At 45.8% G+C, this 18,491-nt stretch overlaps 1 protein-coding gene across 1 annotated transcript in view; it reads left to right on the top strand.

The window, feature by feature from the left end:
* The window catches only part of lcp2a (lymphocyte cytosolic protein 2a), a 184,405-nt gene that overhangs the window by 79,779 nt on the left and 86,135 nt on the right, over positions 1-18,491 (top strand). Inside the window, exons 5-8 of the mRNA XM_067996567.1 lie at positions 1,848-1,879; positions 7,860-7,903; positions 8,020-8,221; positions 14,466-14,563. Of these exons, the coding sequence (XP_067852668.1) occupies positions 1,848-1,879; positions 7,860-7,903; positions 8,020-8,221; positions 14,466-14,563 (376 nt within the window). The remainder of the gene's footprint in view (positions 1-1,847; positions 1,880-7,859; positions 7,904-8,019; positions 8,222-14,465; positions 14,564-18,491) is intronic.

The following is an 18,491-nucleotide window of genomic DNA, read 5'->3' as shown; positions in this document are numbered from 1 at the left end:
CAAGGCCAGAATTTATTGCACATCCCTAATTGCCCTTGAGCAGCTGGTGGTGAGCCGTCTTCTTGAACCGCTGCAGTCCGTGTGGTGAAGGTTCTCCCACAGTGCTGTTAGGAAGGGAGTTCCAGGATTTTGGCCCAGCAACAATGAAGGAACGGCGCTTTATTTCCAAGTTGGGATGGTGTGTGACTTGGAGGGGAACGTGCAGGTGGTGGTGTTCCCGTGCGCCTGGTGTCGAGCTTCTTGAGTGTTGTTGGAGCTGCACTCATCTAGGCAAGTGGAGAGTATTCCATCACACTCCTGACTTGTGGAAAGGCTTTAGGGAGTCAGGAGGTGAGTCACTCGCCACAGAATACCCAGCTTCTGACCTGCCCTTGTAGCCACAGTATTTATGTGGCTTGTCCAGTTAGATTTCTGGTCAATGGTGACCCCCAGGATGTTGATGGTGGGAGATTCGGCGATGGTAATGCCGTTGAATGTCAAGGGGAGGTGGTTAGACTCTCTCTTGTTGGAGATGGTCATTGCCTGGCACTTATCTGATGCAAAATGTTACTTACCACTCATCAGCCCAAGCCTGGATGTTGTCCAGATCTTGCTGCACGCGGGCACGGACTGCTTCGTTGCCTGAGGGGTTGCAAATGGAACTGTACACTCTGCAATCATCAGTGAACATCCCCATTTCTGACCTTATGATGGAGGGGAGGACATTGATGAAGCAGCTAAAGATGGTTGGGCCTAGGACACTGCCCTGAGGAACTCCTGCAGCAATGAATTGGGGTTGAGATTATTGGCCTCCAACAACCACTACCATCTTTCTTTGTGCTAGGTATGACTCCAGCCACTGGAGAGTTTTCACCCTGATTCCCATTGACTTCAATTTTACTAGGGCTCCTTAATGCCACACTCAGTCAAATGCTGCCTTGATATCAAGGGCAGTCGCTCTCATCTCACCTCTGGAATTCAGCTCTTTTGTCCATGTTTGGATCAAGGCTGTAATGAGATCTGGAGCCAAGTGGTCCTGGCGGAACCCAAATTGAGCATCGCTTAGCAGGTTATTGGTGAGTAAGTGCCACTTGATAGCACTGTCGACGACAACTTCCATCACTTTGATGATGATTGAGAGTCGATGGGGCGGTAATTGGCCGGATTGGATTAGTCCTGCTTTTTGTGGACAGGACATACCTGGGCAATTTTCCACTTTGTCAGGTAGATGCCAATGTTGCAGCTGTACTAGAACAGCTTGGTTAGAGGCACAGCTAGTTCTGAAGCAGAAGTCTTCAGCACTACATCACCTGGGTGGGATGCATAACGGGTGGGGCATATAACAGGCTGAGTGTATAACGAGCGGTGTGTATAACATGCAAGGTGTATAATGGGTGGGGTGTATAACGGGTGGGGTGTATAATGGGCAGGGCATATAACAGGCGGAATATATAACGGGCAGTGTGTATAACATGCAAGGTGCATAATGAGTGGGGTGTATAATGAGTGGGGTGTATAATGGATGGGGCATATAAGGGGCAGAGTGTATAACATGCAAGGTATATAATGGGCGGGTGTATAACGGGCGGGCGTGTAATGGGGGGGCATGTAACGTATGGGGCATATAGCGGGCAGGACGTATAGCGGACAGGATATATAACGGGTGGGGCATATACAGGGCGCGACGTATAGCGGACAGGACGTATAACAGGCAGGGTGTATAACGAGCAGCCGATTCTTTACCTTCTGTTTTGTGCCGCCATCAAATTTAATTTCACCCACTGGGTACCTAATCTCATTTTCCTTTTCAACAGGTGAAGATGCTCCAGTTGATCATTTTAATTTAAATCATTATTTTTTGTGTTTAGGCATCAGAATCAAATAATCCAGGAATCTACAGGTAAGGCACCATGAAGTGGAGGAGGTCGATCTCTAGTGACATCCGATTACCTTTACTGAATTTACTATGCAATAATAAATTAGAAAATGCTAGTCAGGTTGATTCTGATCTGGCTTCCTGCTTTGACTAGCTAGAAAGAACTCGCCTTTTGCGTTCTTAGCATGTCCCGAATCGCTCTATAGGCAATGAAGTATAGTCAATATTGCAATGTAGGAAATGCAGCCGCCAATTTGCACACAGCAAGGCCCCACAACAGCAATGTGATTATGGTTTAATGATGTTGATTAGGGGATAAATGTTGGCCAAATGTTGAGAACTCCACTGCTCTTCTTTAAAATAATGCCATAGGATCTTTTACATCCACCCGGGAGGGCAGATGGGGCTTCGGTTTAACTTCACATCCAAAAGACAGCATCTCTGACAGCACACTGGGAGCGTTAGCCTAGATTTTGCACTCGCATCTCTGGAGTAGGATTTGAACGCATAACCTTCTAACTCAGAGGAGAGATTGCTGCCACTGAGCCACAACTGACACCTAGGTACAATTCCTGAGCTAAAAACATAATGAGGAAACTTGCTCCCAGTACTCTGACAGTTCTGCTCTTGGCCTGACCACTAGGAGATATGACCAGTAGATGTGACCAGTACTTCTGATTTTTCCTGCTGTCTTCCCATGTCAGAAGGAAGCCAGCCTCCACTCGTGTACAACTGGCAGGAGTCCTGAGGTCAGTGCTGAAATGGGGAACTCATTGAACTGGTAAATTTGGCCATTAGCCTTTGCCATATCACTTCCTGTCACAATATGTTGAAGATCTCATATCTCTTGCTGTTGCATCATGCCATGATTTTTTGTTTATTGAAACCTTGCTACCACTTCCCTTTCAAATGAGTAAAACATGACTTTTTAATTGCATCGCATGCTCAGGCGCAGCCACCTTTTAAAATAAAAGCTGAAAGCCAGACTAAACGGGAGTAAAATTGGACTGTGGCAATAGCATGAAATGAGTGTTAGCAAATCGGCAGACTGATTTACACCCCGCCCATTGACTTCAACCAAAAAGGACATCAGACACGGTGTAAAACGGGCTGCCGATTCACTGTCACTCGTTTCATGCTGTCGACAAACACTAATTCTCAGGATGTAGGCGTCGCTAGCAAGGCCGGCATTTGTAGCCCATCCCTATTTGTCTTTGAGAAGGTGTTGATGGGCCTTCTTCTTGAACCACTGCAGTCCATGTAGCGAAGCTAATCCCACAATACTGTTAGCTCAGGAGTTCCATGATTTTGACCCAGTGACGATGAAGGAACATATGAACATAGGAACAGGAGTAGGCCATTCAGCCCCTCGAGCCTGTTCTGCCATTCAATGATTTCACGGCTGATCTGTATTCTAACTCCATCCACCTGCCTTTACAAAAAGTAAGGTCCCTTGCTTTTTGTGGTACATATTAATGATTTGGACTTGAATGTGGGGGGCTTGATCAAGGAGTTTGCAGATGATACAAAAATTGGCCGTGTGGTTGATAGTGAGGAGGAAAGCTGTAGACTGCAGGAACATATCAATGGACTGGTCAGGTGGGCAGAAAAGTGGCAAATGGAATTCAATCCAGAGAAGTGTGAGGTAATGCATTTGGGGAGAGCAAACAAGGCAAGGGAGTACACAATAAATGGGAGGATACTGAGAGGTGTAGAGGAAGTGAGGGACCTTGGAGTGCATGTCCACCGATCCCTGAAGGTAGCAGGACAGGTAGATTAAGTGGCTAAAAAGGCATACCGGATACTTTCCTTTATTAGCCGAGGCATAGAATATAAGAGCAGGGAGGTTATGCTGGAACTGTATAAAACATTGGTTCGGCTACAGCTTGAGTACTGCATACAGTTCTGGTCACGGGAAAGATGTGATTGCACTAGAGAGAGTACAGAGGAGATTTACGAAGATGATGCCAGGTCTGGAGAATTTTAGCTATGAGAAAAGATTGGACAGGCTGGGGTTGTTTCCTTTGGAACAAAGGAGGCTGAGGGGAGATTTAATTGAGGTATATAAAATTATGATGGGACTAGATAGAGTGGATAGGGAGGACCTATTTCTCTTAGCAGAGGGGTCAGTAACCAGGGTGCATAGATTTAAAGTAATTGGTAGAAGGATTAGAGGGGAGCTGAGGAGAAATTTTTTCACCCAGAGGGTGGTGTGGATCTGGAACTCACTGCCTGAAAGGGTGGTAGAGGCAGAAACCCTCAACTCATTTAAAAAGCACTTGGATGTGCACTTGAAGTGCCGGAACCTGGAGGGCTACGGACCAAGTGCTGGAAAGTGGGATTAAGCTGGATAGCTCTGTTTCGTCCAGCACGGAAACGGTGAGCCAAATGGCCTCCTTCTGTGCCGTAACTTTCTATGATTCTATACTCCATATCCCTTAATATCCTTGGCTAGCAAAAATCTATCGATCTCAGATTTAAAATTATTAATTGAGCTAGCATCTATTGTTATGGGGGAGAGAGTTCCACACTTCTACCACTATTTGCATGTAGAAGTGTTGCGTAACTTCTCTCCTGAATGGCCTGGTTCTGATTTTAAGGTTATGTCCCCTTGACCTAGATTTACCAGTGGAAAAAGTTTCTCTCTATCTACCCTATCAATTCCTTTCAAAATTCTAAAAACCTCAATCAAATCACCCTTTAACCTTCTATATTCCAGGGAATAAAAGCCTAGTTTATGTAATCACTCCTCATAATTTAACCTTTGGAGCCCTGGTGATATTCTGGTGAATCTGCGCTGCACTCCTTCCAAGGCCAGTATATCCTTTCTAAGGTGCGGTGCCCGAGACTGTACACAGTACTCCAGATGTGATCTAACCAGGGCTTTGTATAGCTGTAGCAAAACTTTCTCCCCTTTATATTCTAGTCCTTTAGATATAAAGGCTAACATTCCATACGGAACCAAGGTGGGTGGATGGAGTTAAGATACAGATCAGCCATGATCTAATTGAATGGCGAAACAGACCCAAGGGGCTGAATGGCCTCCTCCTGTCCCTATGTTCCCTTGTGATTCTCATACCTCTTGATGTCGAGTGCCAGTGGTACTTGCAAATGATAGGATTGGGGAAGAGACTATGAGAGTTTCAAAGAATGTCAGCCTTTACCAGCAGTCTGAATGCGGTGGTGTGAAGGGAATACAAGCCTAGTTTATATAATCTCTCCTCATAATTTAACCCTTGGAGCCCTGTAACATTCTGGTGAATCTGCGATGCACTCCTTCCAAGGCCAATATATCCTTTCTAAGGTGCGGTGCACAGAGCTGTACACAGTACTCCAGATGTGGTCTAACCAGGGCTTTGTATATCTGTAGCAAATCTTCTTCCCCTTTATATTCTCGTCCTCCAGTTATAAAGACTAACATTCCAGTAGCCTTTTTGATTATTTTTTGTACCTGACTACTATATTTTAGTGATCTGTGTACATGGACCCCTAAATTTCTTTGGACCTCCACTGTTCCTAGCTTTTCACCATTTAAAAAATACTCGGATCTATCCTTTTTAGGTCCAAAATGGATGACCTCACACTTAACTTTGTTGAAATCCATCTGCCGCATTTTTGCCCACTCACTTAATCTATCAATGTTGCTTCGTAATTTTATGCTCCTGTCTACACTATTTACTATGCCACCAATCTTTGAGTCATTGACAAACTTGGATATATAGCTCTCTATTATGTTATCTAAGTCATTAAAAAATATATTGAATAGTTGAGGCCCCAGCACAGATCCCTGTAGGACACCACTAGTCACTTCCTTCCAATTTGAGTACATACCCATTATCCCTACTCTCTGTCTTCTACAGAAGGCACAGCCGCTAATGGTGGGGCAACAGTCTGAGGGCACATGTTTTGAAACCCCAACTGACTTTGTTGCATGAACATCCCCTTTGGGTAGGAAAACATTACAGTCTTGAAGTATCAGTGTTGTTAATGTAGTGACCCTTGGCTTGATAAGGTCAGCTGTAAAATGTGTAGGAACATTTAATAATAGTCTTATTGACATGAAGATCTTCAGTGAAAGGTCATCTGATGGCCCAGTGTGTAAACACAACACCCAGTGCACTGGTGAGCCATAAAGACCAAGAGGTTAATCTTAATGGCCTGGCTAACATTCATCCCTCAGCCAACACCTAAAACAGATAATCTGGACACATATCTCATTGCTGTTTGTGGGATCTGTGCAAATTAGTTACATTACATCAGTGACTACACTTCAAAAGTACTTCATTGGCTGTAAAGTGCTTTGGAACATCCTGAGATAGTGAAAGGCATTAAATAAACACAACTTCTTTCTTTCTTCTTTCTTAATCTTTGGCCTTTCCTGTGCTGCATGGCTCAGTGTCATACCACACATCTTGCTGAATCTGGTCAAGTATTATACTGGTGATCATCGTGGGGAATTTCTGCAAACTTGTGAGGTGCAACAGGACTGGTACATAACACAGTATGCCCGTATTTAAAGAGGGATGAAATCTGGCCCCGGCAATTAAAGACTCGTTAGCCCAAAGTCAGTAAGAGGTAAAATAGTGGAATCAATTCTACGGCTAGGAGAGCACTAACTGGGTGAGAAAGGAAAGGTCCAGTCTGATAAACCTCTGACTTCGAGGATGTAACAAATAAAGTACTCCCCGTGATATAGCTTGTTTAAATACAAAGTTCCACATGAAAGACTTCTAATTAAACTAAAAGTCACAGAAAATCAGGGGGACACAAAAGACGGATAAGAACCTGGTTCAGAAAATAATAAGAAAATGTGATTGTGAAACCTGTAATGTTAAAGCAGGGGGGATGTGGCATTCCACAGGGAATCAGTGCTTGGATCACTATTGGCTGAAATCCTCATAAATGATATGGACACTGTAACTAACTGTAAACTTGGCAAATTTGTTGACTACACTAAATTGGGAGAGCAGAGGATGCAGCTAACAATTTGCAAACGATTTAGATTAGCTATACACAGGTAGATGAGTGATCTGCGATTCTTTGGCTGCAGAACTCACTATGGAATGTAACACCTGCCTTGCTATCACTTCCCCAACCATTTGTCTCGTTGGTCTCTTTCCCTGAGCAGTTTTCCCCATTAGAAGCATACTGCAACTGATGGACCAATACCAACACCTGGTGTTTTGGGTCTGATTAGTGTCGTTCCTCTCATCTTCGCATGCAATTTGAAAGGTTTTGGTAGAGTAGACAGGGAGAAACTGTTTCCACTGGCAGGAAGATCGGTAACCAGAGGACATAGATTTAACAACAAGGACATAGCCTTACACTTTCAGAAGTTTCTGGAGTGGGACTCAAACCCACAACCTTCTGACTCAGCGGCGAGAGTGCTACCATTGGGCCATGGCTGACACCTTAAATGCATTAAAATGCATTTCTCCTTTAAGCAGTGTAGTAGCACAGCAGGTTTGGGGCACTAGTAATGTGACCCAGAAACCTCTCCCAACAATGTGTGCAGCCATGAGGTACATTTGCGATGGGGTTGTCTCCTGCCCTGCCATGGTTCAAGCACTTGAAGGATGGCCAAGTTCCCAACCTCAGGCACATTCCTACTGGGGAAGGTCTGGATATCGGCCATTAGGGGTTGGACAACACTGGCCTTGAAATGTTTCCGCCTTCAATTGTTTCACTGCCTTTGCTTAGCATTTTCAAGCTTTAGGTCGCCTGTCCTAATGACTCCTTATTTGGCTCGGTGTCTGATTACTGCTCCCATGAAGTGCCTTGGGATCTTTTATGACATTAAAGGCGCTGTATAAATGCAAGTTGTTGTTGTAGGAGGAGCAGTTGGATGGAGTGCCATCGCAGGGCAGCAGTTGCAATGGTGGAAACTTTAGAGCAGGCACTTTAGCAACTCTCTTGCACACAATTGTTGCATGGGCCAGAGAAAGTAGGGCAGAAAATGGGATTTAAGAATCCACGTTTGTTCACTGCTACTCTGTTATTACAGATCACAGACAAGAAGAGGACATAGGATGGGATTCAGATGAATTTGTAAGTAATCTATTTGCCCTTTCACAATGACACACCCCTGAAAACAGCAAATGAAATATTTTCACTGACACTTCCTGTAGATACTTGGTATTAAAAGTAAATGGCATCTTGTTCAGACAGAGGATGACGATGACTATGAGGACCCAGACCAAGAGCAGGGATCTGAGGAGGATGATGGAGATTATGAATCCCCAAATGAAGATGGTGAGGGACGCAACAGTGACAACGACTATGAACCACCTCCTTCAAATGATGAAGAAGCCCATCAAAGCAAGATATGTGCGGCAAAACCAATCTCCAATGACTCGGACTATGCAGGTACTTTCCCGAAATCAGCACACAGATCGGTGGTTAGTAGAAGCTGCCTGTCAAAAATAGCAGAGAACTCAGGCCTGTGCAAGTTCACGGAAACAGATGACTTGAATTTATTACGACACTAGGATGCATAGCCAGAACAGTGGAGTACAACTTTATGTGGGGGTGTGTGTGTGTGTGTGTGTGTGTATGTATGTGTGTATGTGTGTGTAATGTGTGTGTGTGGTGTGTGTGTGCATGTGTGTGTGGTGTGTTGTTTGTGTGTGTGGTGCATGTGTGTGCATGGTGTGTGTGGGTGCGATGTCTGGGTGTGTGGTGCATGTGTGTGTGTAATGTGTGTGTGTGGTGCGTGTGTGTGTGTGTGGTGTGTTGTTTGTGTGTGTGGTGCATGTGTGTGCGTGGTGTGTGTGGGTGCGATGTCTGGGTGTGTGGTGCATGTGTGTGTGTAATGTGTGTGTGTGGTGCGTGTGTGTGTGTGTGGTGTGTTGTTTGTGTGTGTGGTGCATGTGTGTGCGTGGTGTGTGTGGGTGCGATGTCTGGGTGTGTGGTGCATGTGTGTGCATTGCGTGGGTGTGTGGTGCGTGTGTGTGTGGTGTGTTGTTTGTGCTTGTGTGTGTGGTGCATGTGTGTGCGTGGTGTGTGTGGGTGCGATGTCTGGGTGTGTGGTGCATGTGTGTGCATTGTGTGTGTGTGCGTGTGTGTGTGTGTGTGTGTGTGTAATGTGTGTGTGGTGTGTGTGTGCATGTGTGTTTGGTGTGTTTGTGTTTGTGTGTGTGGTGCATGTGTGTGCGTGGTGTGTGTGGGTGCGATGTCTGGGTGTGTGGTGCATGTGTGTGCATTGTGTGGGTGTGTGTGCATTGTGTGGGTGTGTGGTGTGTGTGTGTGTGTGTGTGTGGTGTGTGTGGGTGCGATGTCTGGGTGTGTGATGGGTGTGTGGTGCGTGTGTGTGTGTGTGTGTGTGTGCGCGCGCGTGCGCGTGGGGGCACCCTGAGAATTTCTGCAGATAAATTTCTGAGGCGGAGATCACCTCATACAAAAGATAGCTACTGTATAACATTAATCAGAGCCAGAATTACGCTAAGGCTTTTCAAAGCACAGATGAGGCCACATCAAAAGTATTAGTGGGTAGATGAGGATAACTAACCTGAGCAGATCCTTAGGGTCCCAAGTAACTGTTGGATGAATTAAGACAAGGCTTCAATTTTCGATCAAAGAAACAAGGCGGAGAGCAGCCCCACTGTGGAATTGCTTACTTATGCAACAAATTTTATAAGTTTAATTCTGATCTCCAAAATGTTTTAATATTAATATTATATCAGCTTCTATTATTCACCTTTAGAGATAAAATAATTTAACTCCTGATTTTAGGTTACTTAAAGAGGGTGCTAAAGGAAAACTTACCCAGTATGAGTGCGTAAACTATGTATGTGCTGTGGTTTGTGCGTGTGTTTGTGATGTGTGCGTGTGATGTTTGTGGTGTGTGTGTGTTGTATGTGTGGTGAGTTTGTGGTATGTGTTTGTGATGTGAGTGGTGTGTTTTTTTATTCGTTCATGGGATGTGGGCATCGCTGGCAAGGCCAGCATTTATTGCCCATCCCTAATTACCCTTGAGAAGGTGGTGGTGAGCCGCCTTCTTGAACCTCTGATGTCGGTATGGTGAAGGTTCTTCCACAGTGCTGTTAGGTAGGGAGATCTAGAATTTTGAACCAGCGACGATGAAGGAACGGCGATATATTTCCAAGTCGGGATGGTGTGTAACTTGTAGGGGAACGTGCAGGTGCTGTTGTTCCCATGTGCCTGCTGCCCTTGTCCTTCTAGGTGGTAGAGGTTGCGGATTTGGGAGGTGCTGTTAAAGAAGCCTTGGCGAGTTGCTGCAGTGCATCCTGTAGATGGCACACACTGCAGCCACAGTGCGCCGGTGGTGAAGGGAGTGAATGTTTAAGGTGGTGGATGGGGTGCCAATGAAGCGGGCTGCTTTGTCCTGGATGGTGTCGAGCTTCTTGAGTGTTGTTGGAGCTGCACTCATCCAGGCAAGTGGAGAGTATTCCATCACACTGCTGACTTGTGCCTTGTAGATGGTGGAAAGGCTTTGGGGAGTCAGGAGGTGAGTCACTCGCCGCAGAACACCCAGCCTTTGACCTGCTGTTGTAGCCACAGTATTTATGTGGCTGGTCCAGTTAAGTTTCTGGTCAATGGTGGTCCCCAGGATGTTGATGGTGGGGGATTCGGCGATGGTAATGCCGTTGAATGTCAAGGGGAGGTGGTTAGACTCTCTCTTGTTGGAGATGGTCATTGCCTGGCACTTGCCTGGCGCGAATGTTACTTGCCACTTATCAGCCCAAGCCTGGATGTTGTCCAGGTCTTGCTGCATGCGGGCACGGACAGCTTCATTATTTGAGGGGTTGCAAATGGAACTGAACGTTGTGCAATCATCAGCGAACATCCCCATTTCTGCCCTTCACCAACGGCGCACCGTGGCTGCAGTGTGTACCATCTACATGAAGCACTGCAGCAACTCGCCAAGGCTTCTAACGGGAGGGGGCCGAGATGGATCATCCACTCGGTACTTCTGGCTGAGGATGGTTGCAAACGCTTCAGCTTTGTCTTTTTCACTCACATGCTAGAGTCTGCCATTATTGAAGATGGGGATGTTCACGGAGCCTCCTCCTCCCGTTAGTTGTTTAATTGTCCACCACCATTCACGATTGGATGTGGCAGGACTGCAGAGCTTTGATCTGATCTGTTGGTTGTGGAATCGCTTAGCTCTGTCTGTAGTATGTTGCTTCCGCAGTTTAGCATGCATGTAGTCCTGTGTTGTAGCTTCACCAGGTTGGCACCTCATATTTAGGTATGCCTGGTGCTGCACCTGGCATGCTCTTCTACATTCCTCATTGAACCAGGGTTGATCCCCTGGCTTGTTGGTAATGGTAGAGTGAGGAATATGCCAGGCCATGAGGTTATAGCTTGTGCTGGAATACAATTCTGCTGCTGCTGATGGCCCACAGCGCCTCATGGATGCCTAGTTTTGAGCTGCTAGATCTGTTCTGAATCTATCCCATTTAGCACGCTGATTGTGCCACACAACACGTTGGATGGTGTCCTCAGTGTGAAGACGGGACTTCATCTCCACGAGGACTGTGTGGTGGTCACTCCTACCAATACTGTCATGGACAGATTCATCTGCGACAGGTAGATTGGTGAGGACGAGGTCAAGTAGGTTTGACCCTCGTGTTGGTTCGCTCACCACCTGTTGCAGGCCCAGTCTGGCAGCTATGTCCTTCAGGACTTGGCCAGCTCAATCATTTGGTGATGGACATTGAAGTCCCCCACCCAGAGTACATTCTGTGCCCTTGCTACCCTCAGTGCTTCCTCCAAGTGGTGCTCAACATGGAGGAGGACTGATTCATCAGCTGAGGGAGGGCGGTAGGTGGTAATCAGCAAGAGGTTTCCTTGCCCGTGTTTGACCTGATGCCATGAGATTTCATAGGGTCCGGAGTCAATGTTGAGGACTCCAGGGCCACTCCCTCCTGATTGTATACCATTGTACCGCCACCTCTGGTGGGTCTGTCCTGCCGTTGGGACAGGACATACCCAGGGATGATGATGGAGGAGTCTGGGGCTTTGGCTGAAAGGTATGATTCTGTGAGTATGGTTATGTCAGGCTGTTGCTTGACTGGTCTGTGGGACAGCTCTCCAATTTTGGCACAAGTCCCCAGATGTTAGTGAGGAGGACTTTGCAGGGTCAATTGGGTTTGGTTTGTGGTGCTTGTGTGTGAGGAGTGTGTGTAGTGTGTGTTTGTGACGTGTGGTGTGTGTGATGTGTGTGCGGTGTATGTGTGGAGTGTTTGTGTGTGTGTGGAGTGTTTGTGTGTGTGGTGTCTGTGGGGTGTGTGTGATATGTGTGTGGTGTGGGTGTGTGATGAGTGTGGTGTGTGCATGTGTGATGTGTTTGTGGTGTGTATAGTGTTTGTGTATGTGCGCTGTATGTGTGTGTGATGGGTGGAATATGTATGTGTGGTGTGTGTATGGTGCATGTGTGTGGTGTGTGTATGTGTGGTGTGTGGTGCACATGTGTGTGGTGTTTGTGTGTGTGTGCATGTGTGTGTGGTGCGTGTTTGTGTGTGTGATGTGTCTGTGCGTGTGTGTGGTACTTGTGTGTGTGGTGTGTATGGTGTCTGTGGGTGTGGTCTGCGTGTGCGTGGCGTGTGGGTTTGTGTTGTATGCGTGTGATGTTTGTGTTTGTGTGTGGGGGCACCCTGAGAATTTCTGCAGGTAAATTTCTAGGGCGGACATCACCTCGTACAAAAGGTAACTACTGTATAACATTAATCAGGGCCAGAGTTCTCTCCTGGACTAGCTTCGATTGCCTAGAGGAGTCGGAGAGGAATTTCCCAGATTTTTTCCTCCCTAATTTGCCTGGGTTTTTATTTCATTTTCTCGCCTCTCCCAGGAGATCACATAGTTTCGGGTGGGATGGGAAGTGTATATATTGTGACGCACAAGGCATCTCAGTTGTGTGGGACAGGCTGGATGGACCAGAGGGTCTTTTCCAGTCCGTCATTGTCCATATGCTCGTAAATGCACCTCTGGGACCATACAGACAGGAAATTACTCCTTGTATGTGTCCCAAGTAGGGTGTAGTTGAAAAAATAAGTTGCAGTCAGACCCCAATTGTGCAGAGATAACAGCCATTGGTCTGTTGGAGCAGTGCGCTGAATTTTATTTTTGCATGGCACAAAAGCCATGTTCTTCTGAAAGCAAGAAGGAACTTTTATTTGCAGGGTTCCAGTAAATTCTACCGTGTAATGTTGAAAATGCCAGCCCATTGACGTCAGCCATGACTCAGTGATAGCACTCTCGCTTCTGAGTCAGTAGGTTGTAGGTTCACAGGCCCACTCCAGAGACTTGAGCACAGAAATCCAGGCTGACACTCCCAGTGCCAGTACTGAGGGAGTGCCGCACTGTAGGAGGTGCTGTATTTCAGATGAGATGTTAGACTGAGGCCCCGTCTGCCCTCTCAGGTGGATGTAAAAGATCCCATGGCACTATTTGGAAGAAGAGCAGGGGAGTTCTCCTGATGTCCTGGTTAATATTTAATCCTCAAGCAATACCTAAAAACAAATTATCTGGTCATTATCTCTGCTGTTTGTGGGACTTTGCTGAGCACAAATTGGCTGTCAGTTTCCTACATTACAACAGTGACTACACTACAAAATAACTTAATTGACTATAAAGTACTTTGGGATGTCCTGAGGTCATGAAAGGCACTATTCAAATAGGAATTATTTCTTTTTCATTGTCTTAGCAGCAAAAAAAAATAGCTTGTGGGGCATAGAACTAATGTAATCAGAATAAAAGGCAAAGGAAGAAGATGTGAAATGTTAAATGGAAATGTTGAAGCAGTTATGGGTTTTCAGTGAGAAGATGCCGGATCCCAGAGGGTTAAGGAGCTTGGTGCCGAGTTCTAGAATAGGACCTGCTGAACAAATTGCTTTAACCTCATTAAAAGGCAGGCGTGTACCCAAATAAAGCGACCTGGGACTAAAGGAGAAGAATGTTACTGAGTTCAAGGGATATTTTTCAGGGCCGCTCACTGCTGGCTGGGCCTCAGATGCAGCCAGCTCTTATGCGGCCAGTTTAAATCCAGCAAGGCTGAGCTGTTGGCTTGCAGTCTCACTAGGTGTGAGTATTGATGGGAGCTCGGGCTGTGACACCGTAGCTGCAGTTGTCTAACCTACACCCGCCTCTCGCAAGGCTGTGTGCTGGGAGTGTTTATCCCATTATACTTACTTATAACATGAAATATTTCAAATTCTCATCTTCGTATTCAAATCTCTGTAACCTCCTCCAGCCCTACAACCCTCTGAGATCTCTGCGCTCCTCCAATTCTGGCCTCTTGCCCATCCCCGATTTTCATCGCTCCACCATTGGCGGCCGTGCTTTCTGCTGTCTAGGCCCTAAGCTCTGGAATTCCCTCCCCAAACCTCTCTGCCTCTCTCTCATCCTTTAAGGCGCTCCATAAAGCCTACCTCGTCGAACAATCTTTTGGTCACCTGTCCAAATATCTCCTTTTGTGGCTTGGTGTCAAATTTTGTCTGATATTGCTCCTGTGACGTGCCCTGGGACGTTTTACTACGTTAAGGCGCTATATAAATGCAAGTTGTTGCTGTTGTAATACATTGGAAATAATTTATAGCTGTGAAATAATATAGAAACAGGACAATCAACTTTTCTTCTTTCCTTTTAGATAAACGTTCAACGCTAAAATCAGGTAACCACCCGCCCATCCCCCCTCAGCGTCCTGGGTCAGTGCCAATTCTACCATCTGGAAACAAGGGCAATATTGTAAGTGTCTATTGGCAGAAAGGGTTGCGTGCAACCATTAGGGCACCCCTTTATTTAAATGTTTTCCTTTGTTCTTTGAGAGATGTGAGATTTACAGAGGGACCGTACACTCTGAGTGACAGCAAGCAGAGGTGGTAAATCTAACTTATACTCAGAATGAGCTAACTAGTCTGATTTTTTTTTTTGCAATACTCCTAAAGATGAAAAGTAGGGAAACATTCACCAAATATATTTGAACATTTTTTTTTTTAATTGAAGTATTTTCTACTAAACTGACCCACAATCCCGAAAGTTACGAAGAGAGATCTCTACACTTGCGCTCGTTCGATCGGTTGTTCAATGGGCTTTGAGGCAGTCCGTGAGCAGGTGTTCTGTACAGAACTCTCCGCCATGTGGACTCATGACGTTCTACTCCAGTAACATCCTGAGTATGAACACTGGATCCGTGGCAACACTTCCCCAGTCACCACCTCACTGAAGTACAACTTCAAGCCCGACAAAATTTCAGCTCGCAGAATACCAGCAATACATCTGGGTATCATAGAATCCTACAGCACAGAAGGAGGCCATTCGGCCCATCAGGTCTGTGCCGGCTCTTTGAAAGAGGTATCCAATTCGTCCCAATCCCCTGCTCGTTCCCCATAGCCCTGCAAATTTTTCCTTTCAAGTATTTATTCAATTCCCTTTTGAAAGTTACTACTGAATCTGCTTCCACCACCCTTTCGGGCAGCGATTTCCAGATTATAAAAGCTCGCTGCGTAAAAAACGTTCTCCTCATCCCCCCTTAATCTGTGTCCTCTGGTTATCGACTCTCCTATCAGTGGAGGGCAATTGGCAATTATCAAAAGGCAATTGAAAGTCATCAGTAACTTTCCGAATTTCCCCCTGTATAACACAGAAGGATTGTGGGACCTTTTTAGTAGCATATATTTAGAAACAGTGGCACTTATTGCCGTTTCTTTGGTGCTTTTCGTACAAACACAGTGAAAGGCAAATGCTCATTCCAGGCTTTGTTCATCTCTGTTTCTTGTGCCTGTCGGGTGAAGGAGTTCAGGGTCTGCACTGTGACGTAGGTGCTCTCATTACAAAAAGAATCCCCTTTAAACTAGAGGGCTTAACATAGATATAAGAATCTATGGGAATAATTTCCTCTCTGTTCTATAGGTAACTAAATTATAGACCTGTTCTTTGTAAACGTATTTACCATTTTAGTAACGGAAATCTCTCCATCCTCCATTGATTAACCTGTTTGAAATCTCAAATTGTCGCCTTTTTTAAGATAGCACATTCCGTAGACCTTATTTTAAGTCTCCGTCTCATTTCAGAAGTTTTTTTTAATGAAATTTATGCTATTTGGAATAATGATGAAATATGTGAATTGGATTACATTTGTCTCTGGAAATTAGTTTAATTAGTCATTACGTTTCCCACGTGATTCAAAAAGTCACTACAATTACAAACTTGATTGTTATGGTATTGGTGACACAAATTATTGAATTGCCTAAAGTTATAGATGCAGATTAGCCTTGTTGGAAAATAGTTTTTCCACAATTCAAACTTTGCAAATGCTTGTTCCACACATTGGGGTAGATTGTGACTTTGTGCAATAGTGTTAAACGGGTGATAGCATATCAGCAGCCCGTTCTACATCTCTGCCCATTTTCATTTCCATCGAAGTCAACGGAAATTAAAATGATTATAGGCTGCTCGCCTGTTTGGGAGGGAGGGAAATCCAGCATGGAAGTGGGAGGGAAATGAGACACCCATCACCAGACATGCAGCAGTACCTTAAAGGGAGGGCTGGATGCATCAGGTGGGGTTAAATGGAGCAGCAGATTTTGGTGGGAGGGAAATATTACGAGCACACACAGCAACAACGGAGGTGAACTCGGGAGCCTTTAAGGCTCGAAACTCTCAAGAGACTGAAGAAAAGAGAGAGCGACAGACCTTCTCCCAACTTTCCCCGACTGCAGCTAAGGATCCCTTTAATTAGCGCTGTCATGGCCACCTCCTGTGTCTTCACGGTCTGTGGGTGGGTTGAGGTGGCAGTGGCAGTGCTGATTGACACGCAATTGGCACTGGGGATCCTGACAGCACCACTTCACCCCCATTTGAAGATATTCATTAGCCCACCCCCAACTTCGTTCCGGCAGGAGAGTTGGCCACCCAAATCCGGGTGAAAATAGGAACCTCCAGCAGTAAGGTGGCGTTTCCTTTCCCCAATTTTCATTTTGCTACCGTTCCATTTACAAGGAGGGAGGGCGAGTAGAATCAGCCTCTTGGGTTAATTTACAAGGAGGCAGTGCGAGGATAATCAGCCTCTGTGGTTCATTTACAAGGAGGGTAGGATGAGTAGAATCAGCCTCTGTCGTTCATTTACAAGGAGGCAGGATGAGTAGAATCAGCCTCTGTCGTTCATTTACAAGGAGGCAGGATGAGTAGAATCAGCCTCTGTCATTCATTTACAAGGAGGCAGTGCGAGGAGAATCAGCCTCTGTGGTTCATTTACAAGGAGGCAGGATGAGTAGAATCAGCCTCTGTCGTTCATTTACAAGGAGGCAGTGCGAGGAGAATCAGCCTCTGTGGTTCATTTACAAGGAGGCAGGATGAGTAGAATCAGCCTCTGTCGTTCATTTACAAGGAGGCAGGATGAGTAGAATCAGCCTCTGTCGTTCATTTACAAGGAGGCAGGATGAGTAGAATCAGCCTCTGTGGTTCATTTACAAGGAGGCAGGATGAGTAGAATCAGCCTCTGTCGTTCATTTACAAGGAGGCAGGATGAGTAGAATCAGCCTCTGTCGTTCATTTACAAGGAGGCAGGATGAGTAGAATCAGCCTCTGTCGTTCATTTACAAGGAGGCAGTGCGAGGAGAATCAGCCTCTGTGGTTCATTTACAAGGAGGGCAGGATGAGTAGAATCAGCCTCTGTGGTTCATTTACAAGGAGGCAGGATGAGTAGAATCAGCCTCTGTGGTTCATTTACAAGGAGGCAGGATGAGTAGAATCAGCCTCTGTCGTTCATTTACAAGGAGGCAGGATGAGTAGAATCAGCCCCTGTGGTTCATTTACAAGGAGGCAGGATGAGTAGAATCAGCCTCTGTGGTTCATTTACCAAGGAGGTAGGATGAGTAGAATCAGCCTCTGTGGTTCATTTACAAGGAGGCAGGATGAGTAGAATCAGCCCCTGTGGTTCATTTACAAGGAGGCAGGATGAGTAGAATCAGCCTCTGTGGTTCATTTACAAGGAGGTAGGATGAGTAGAATCAGCCTCTGTGGTTCATTTACAAGGAGGTAGGATGAGTAGAATCAGCCCCTGTCGTTCATTTACAAGGAGGGTAGGATGAGTAGAATCAGCCTCTGTCGTTCATTTACAAGGAGGCAGGATGAGTAGAATCAGCCTCTGTCGTTCATTTACAAGGAGGGTAGGATGAGTAGAATCAGCCTCTGTCGTTCATTTACAAGGAGGCAGGATGAGTAGAATCAGCCTCTGTCGTTCATTTACAAGGAGGGTAGGATGAGTAGAATCAGCCCCTGTGGTTCATTTACAAGGAGGCAGGATGAGTAGAATCAGCCTCTGTGGTTCATTTACAAGGAGGGTAGGATGAGTAGAATCAGCCCCTGTGGTTCATTTACAAGGAGGCAGGATGAGTAGAATCAGCCTCTGTGGTTCATTTACAAGGAGGTAGGATGAGTAGAATCAGCCTCTGTGGTTCATTTACAAGGAGGCAGGATGAGTAGAATCAGCCCCTGTGGTTCATTTACAAGGAGGCAGGATGAGTAGAATCAGCCTCTGTGGTTCATTTACAAGGAGGCAGGATGAGTAGAATCAGCCTCTGTCGTTCATTTACAAGGAGGCAGGATGAGTAGAATCAGCCTCTGTCGTTCATTTACAAGGAGGGCAGGATGATTAGAATCAGCCTCTGTCGTT

The sequence above is a fragment of the Heptranchias perlo genome, chromosome 14 (assembly GCF_035084215.1).
Source record: "Heptranchias perlo isolate sHepPer1 chromosome 14, sHepPer1.hap1, whole genome shotgun sequence".
In the NCBI taxonomy this organism is placed as follows: Eukaryota; Metazoa; Chordata; class Chondrichthyes; order Hexanchiformes; family Hexanchidae; genus Heptranchias; species Heptranchias perlo.
This window is presented reverse-complemented; position numbering and strand designations above follow the sequence as displayed.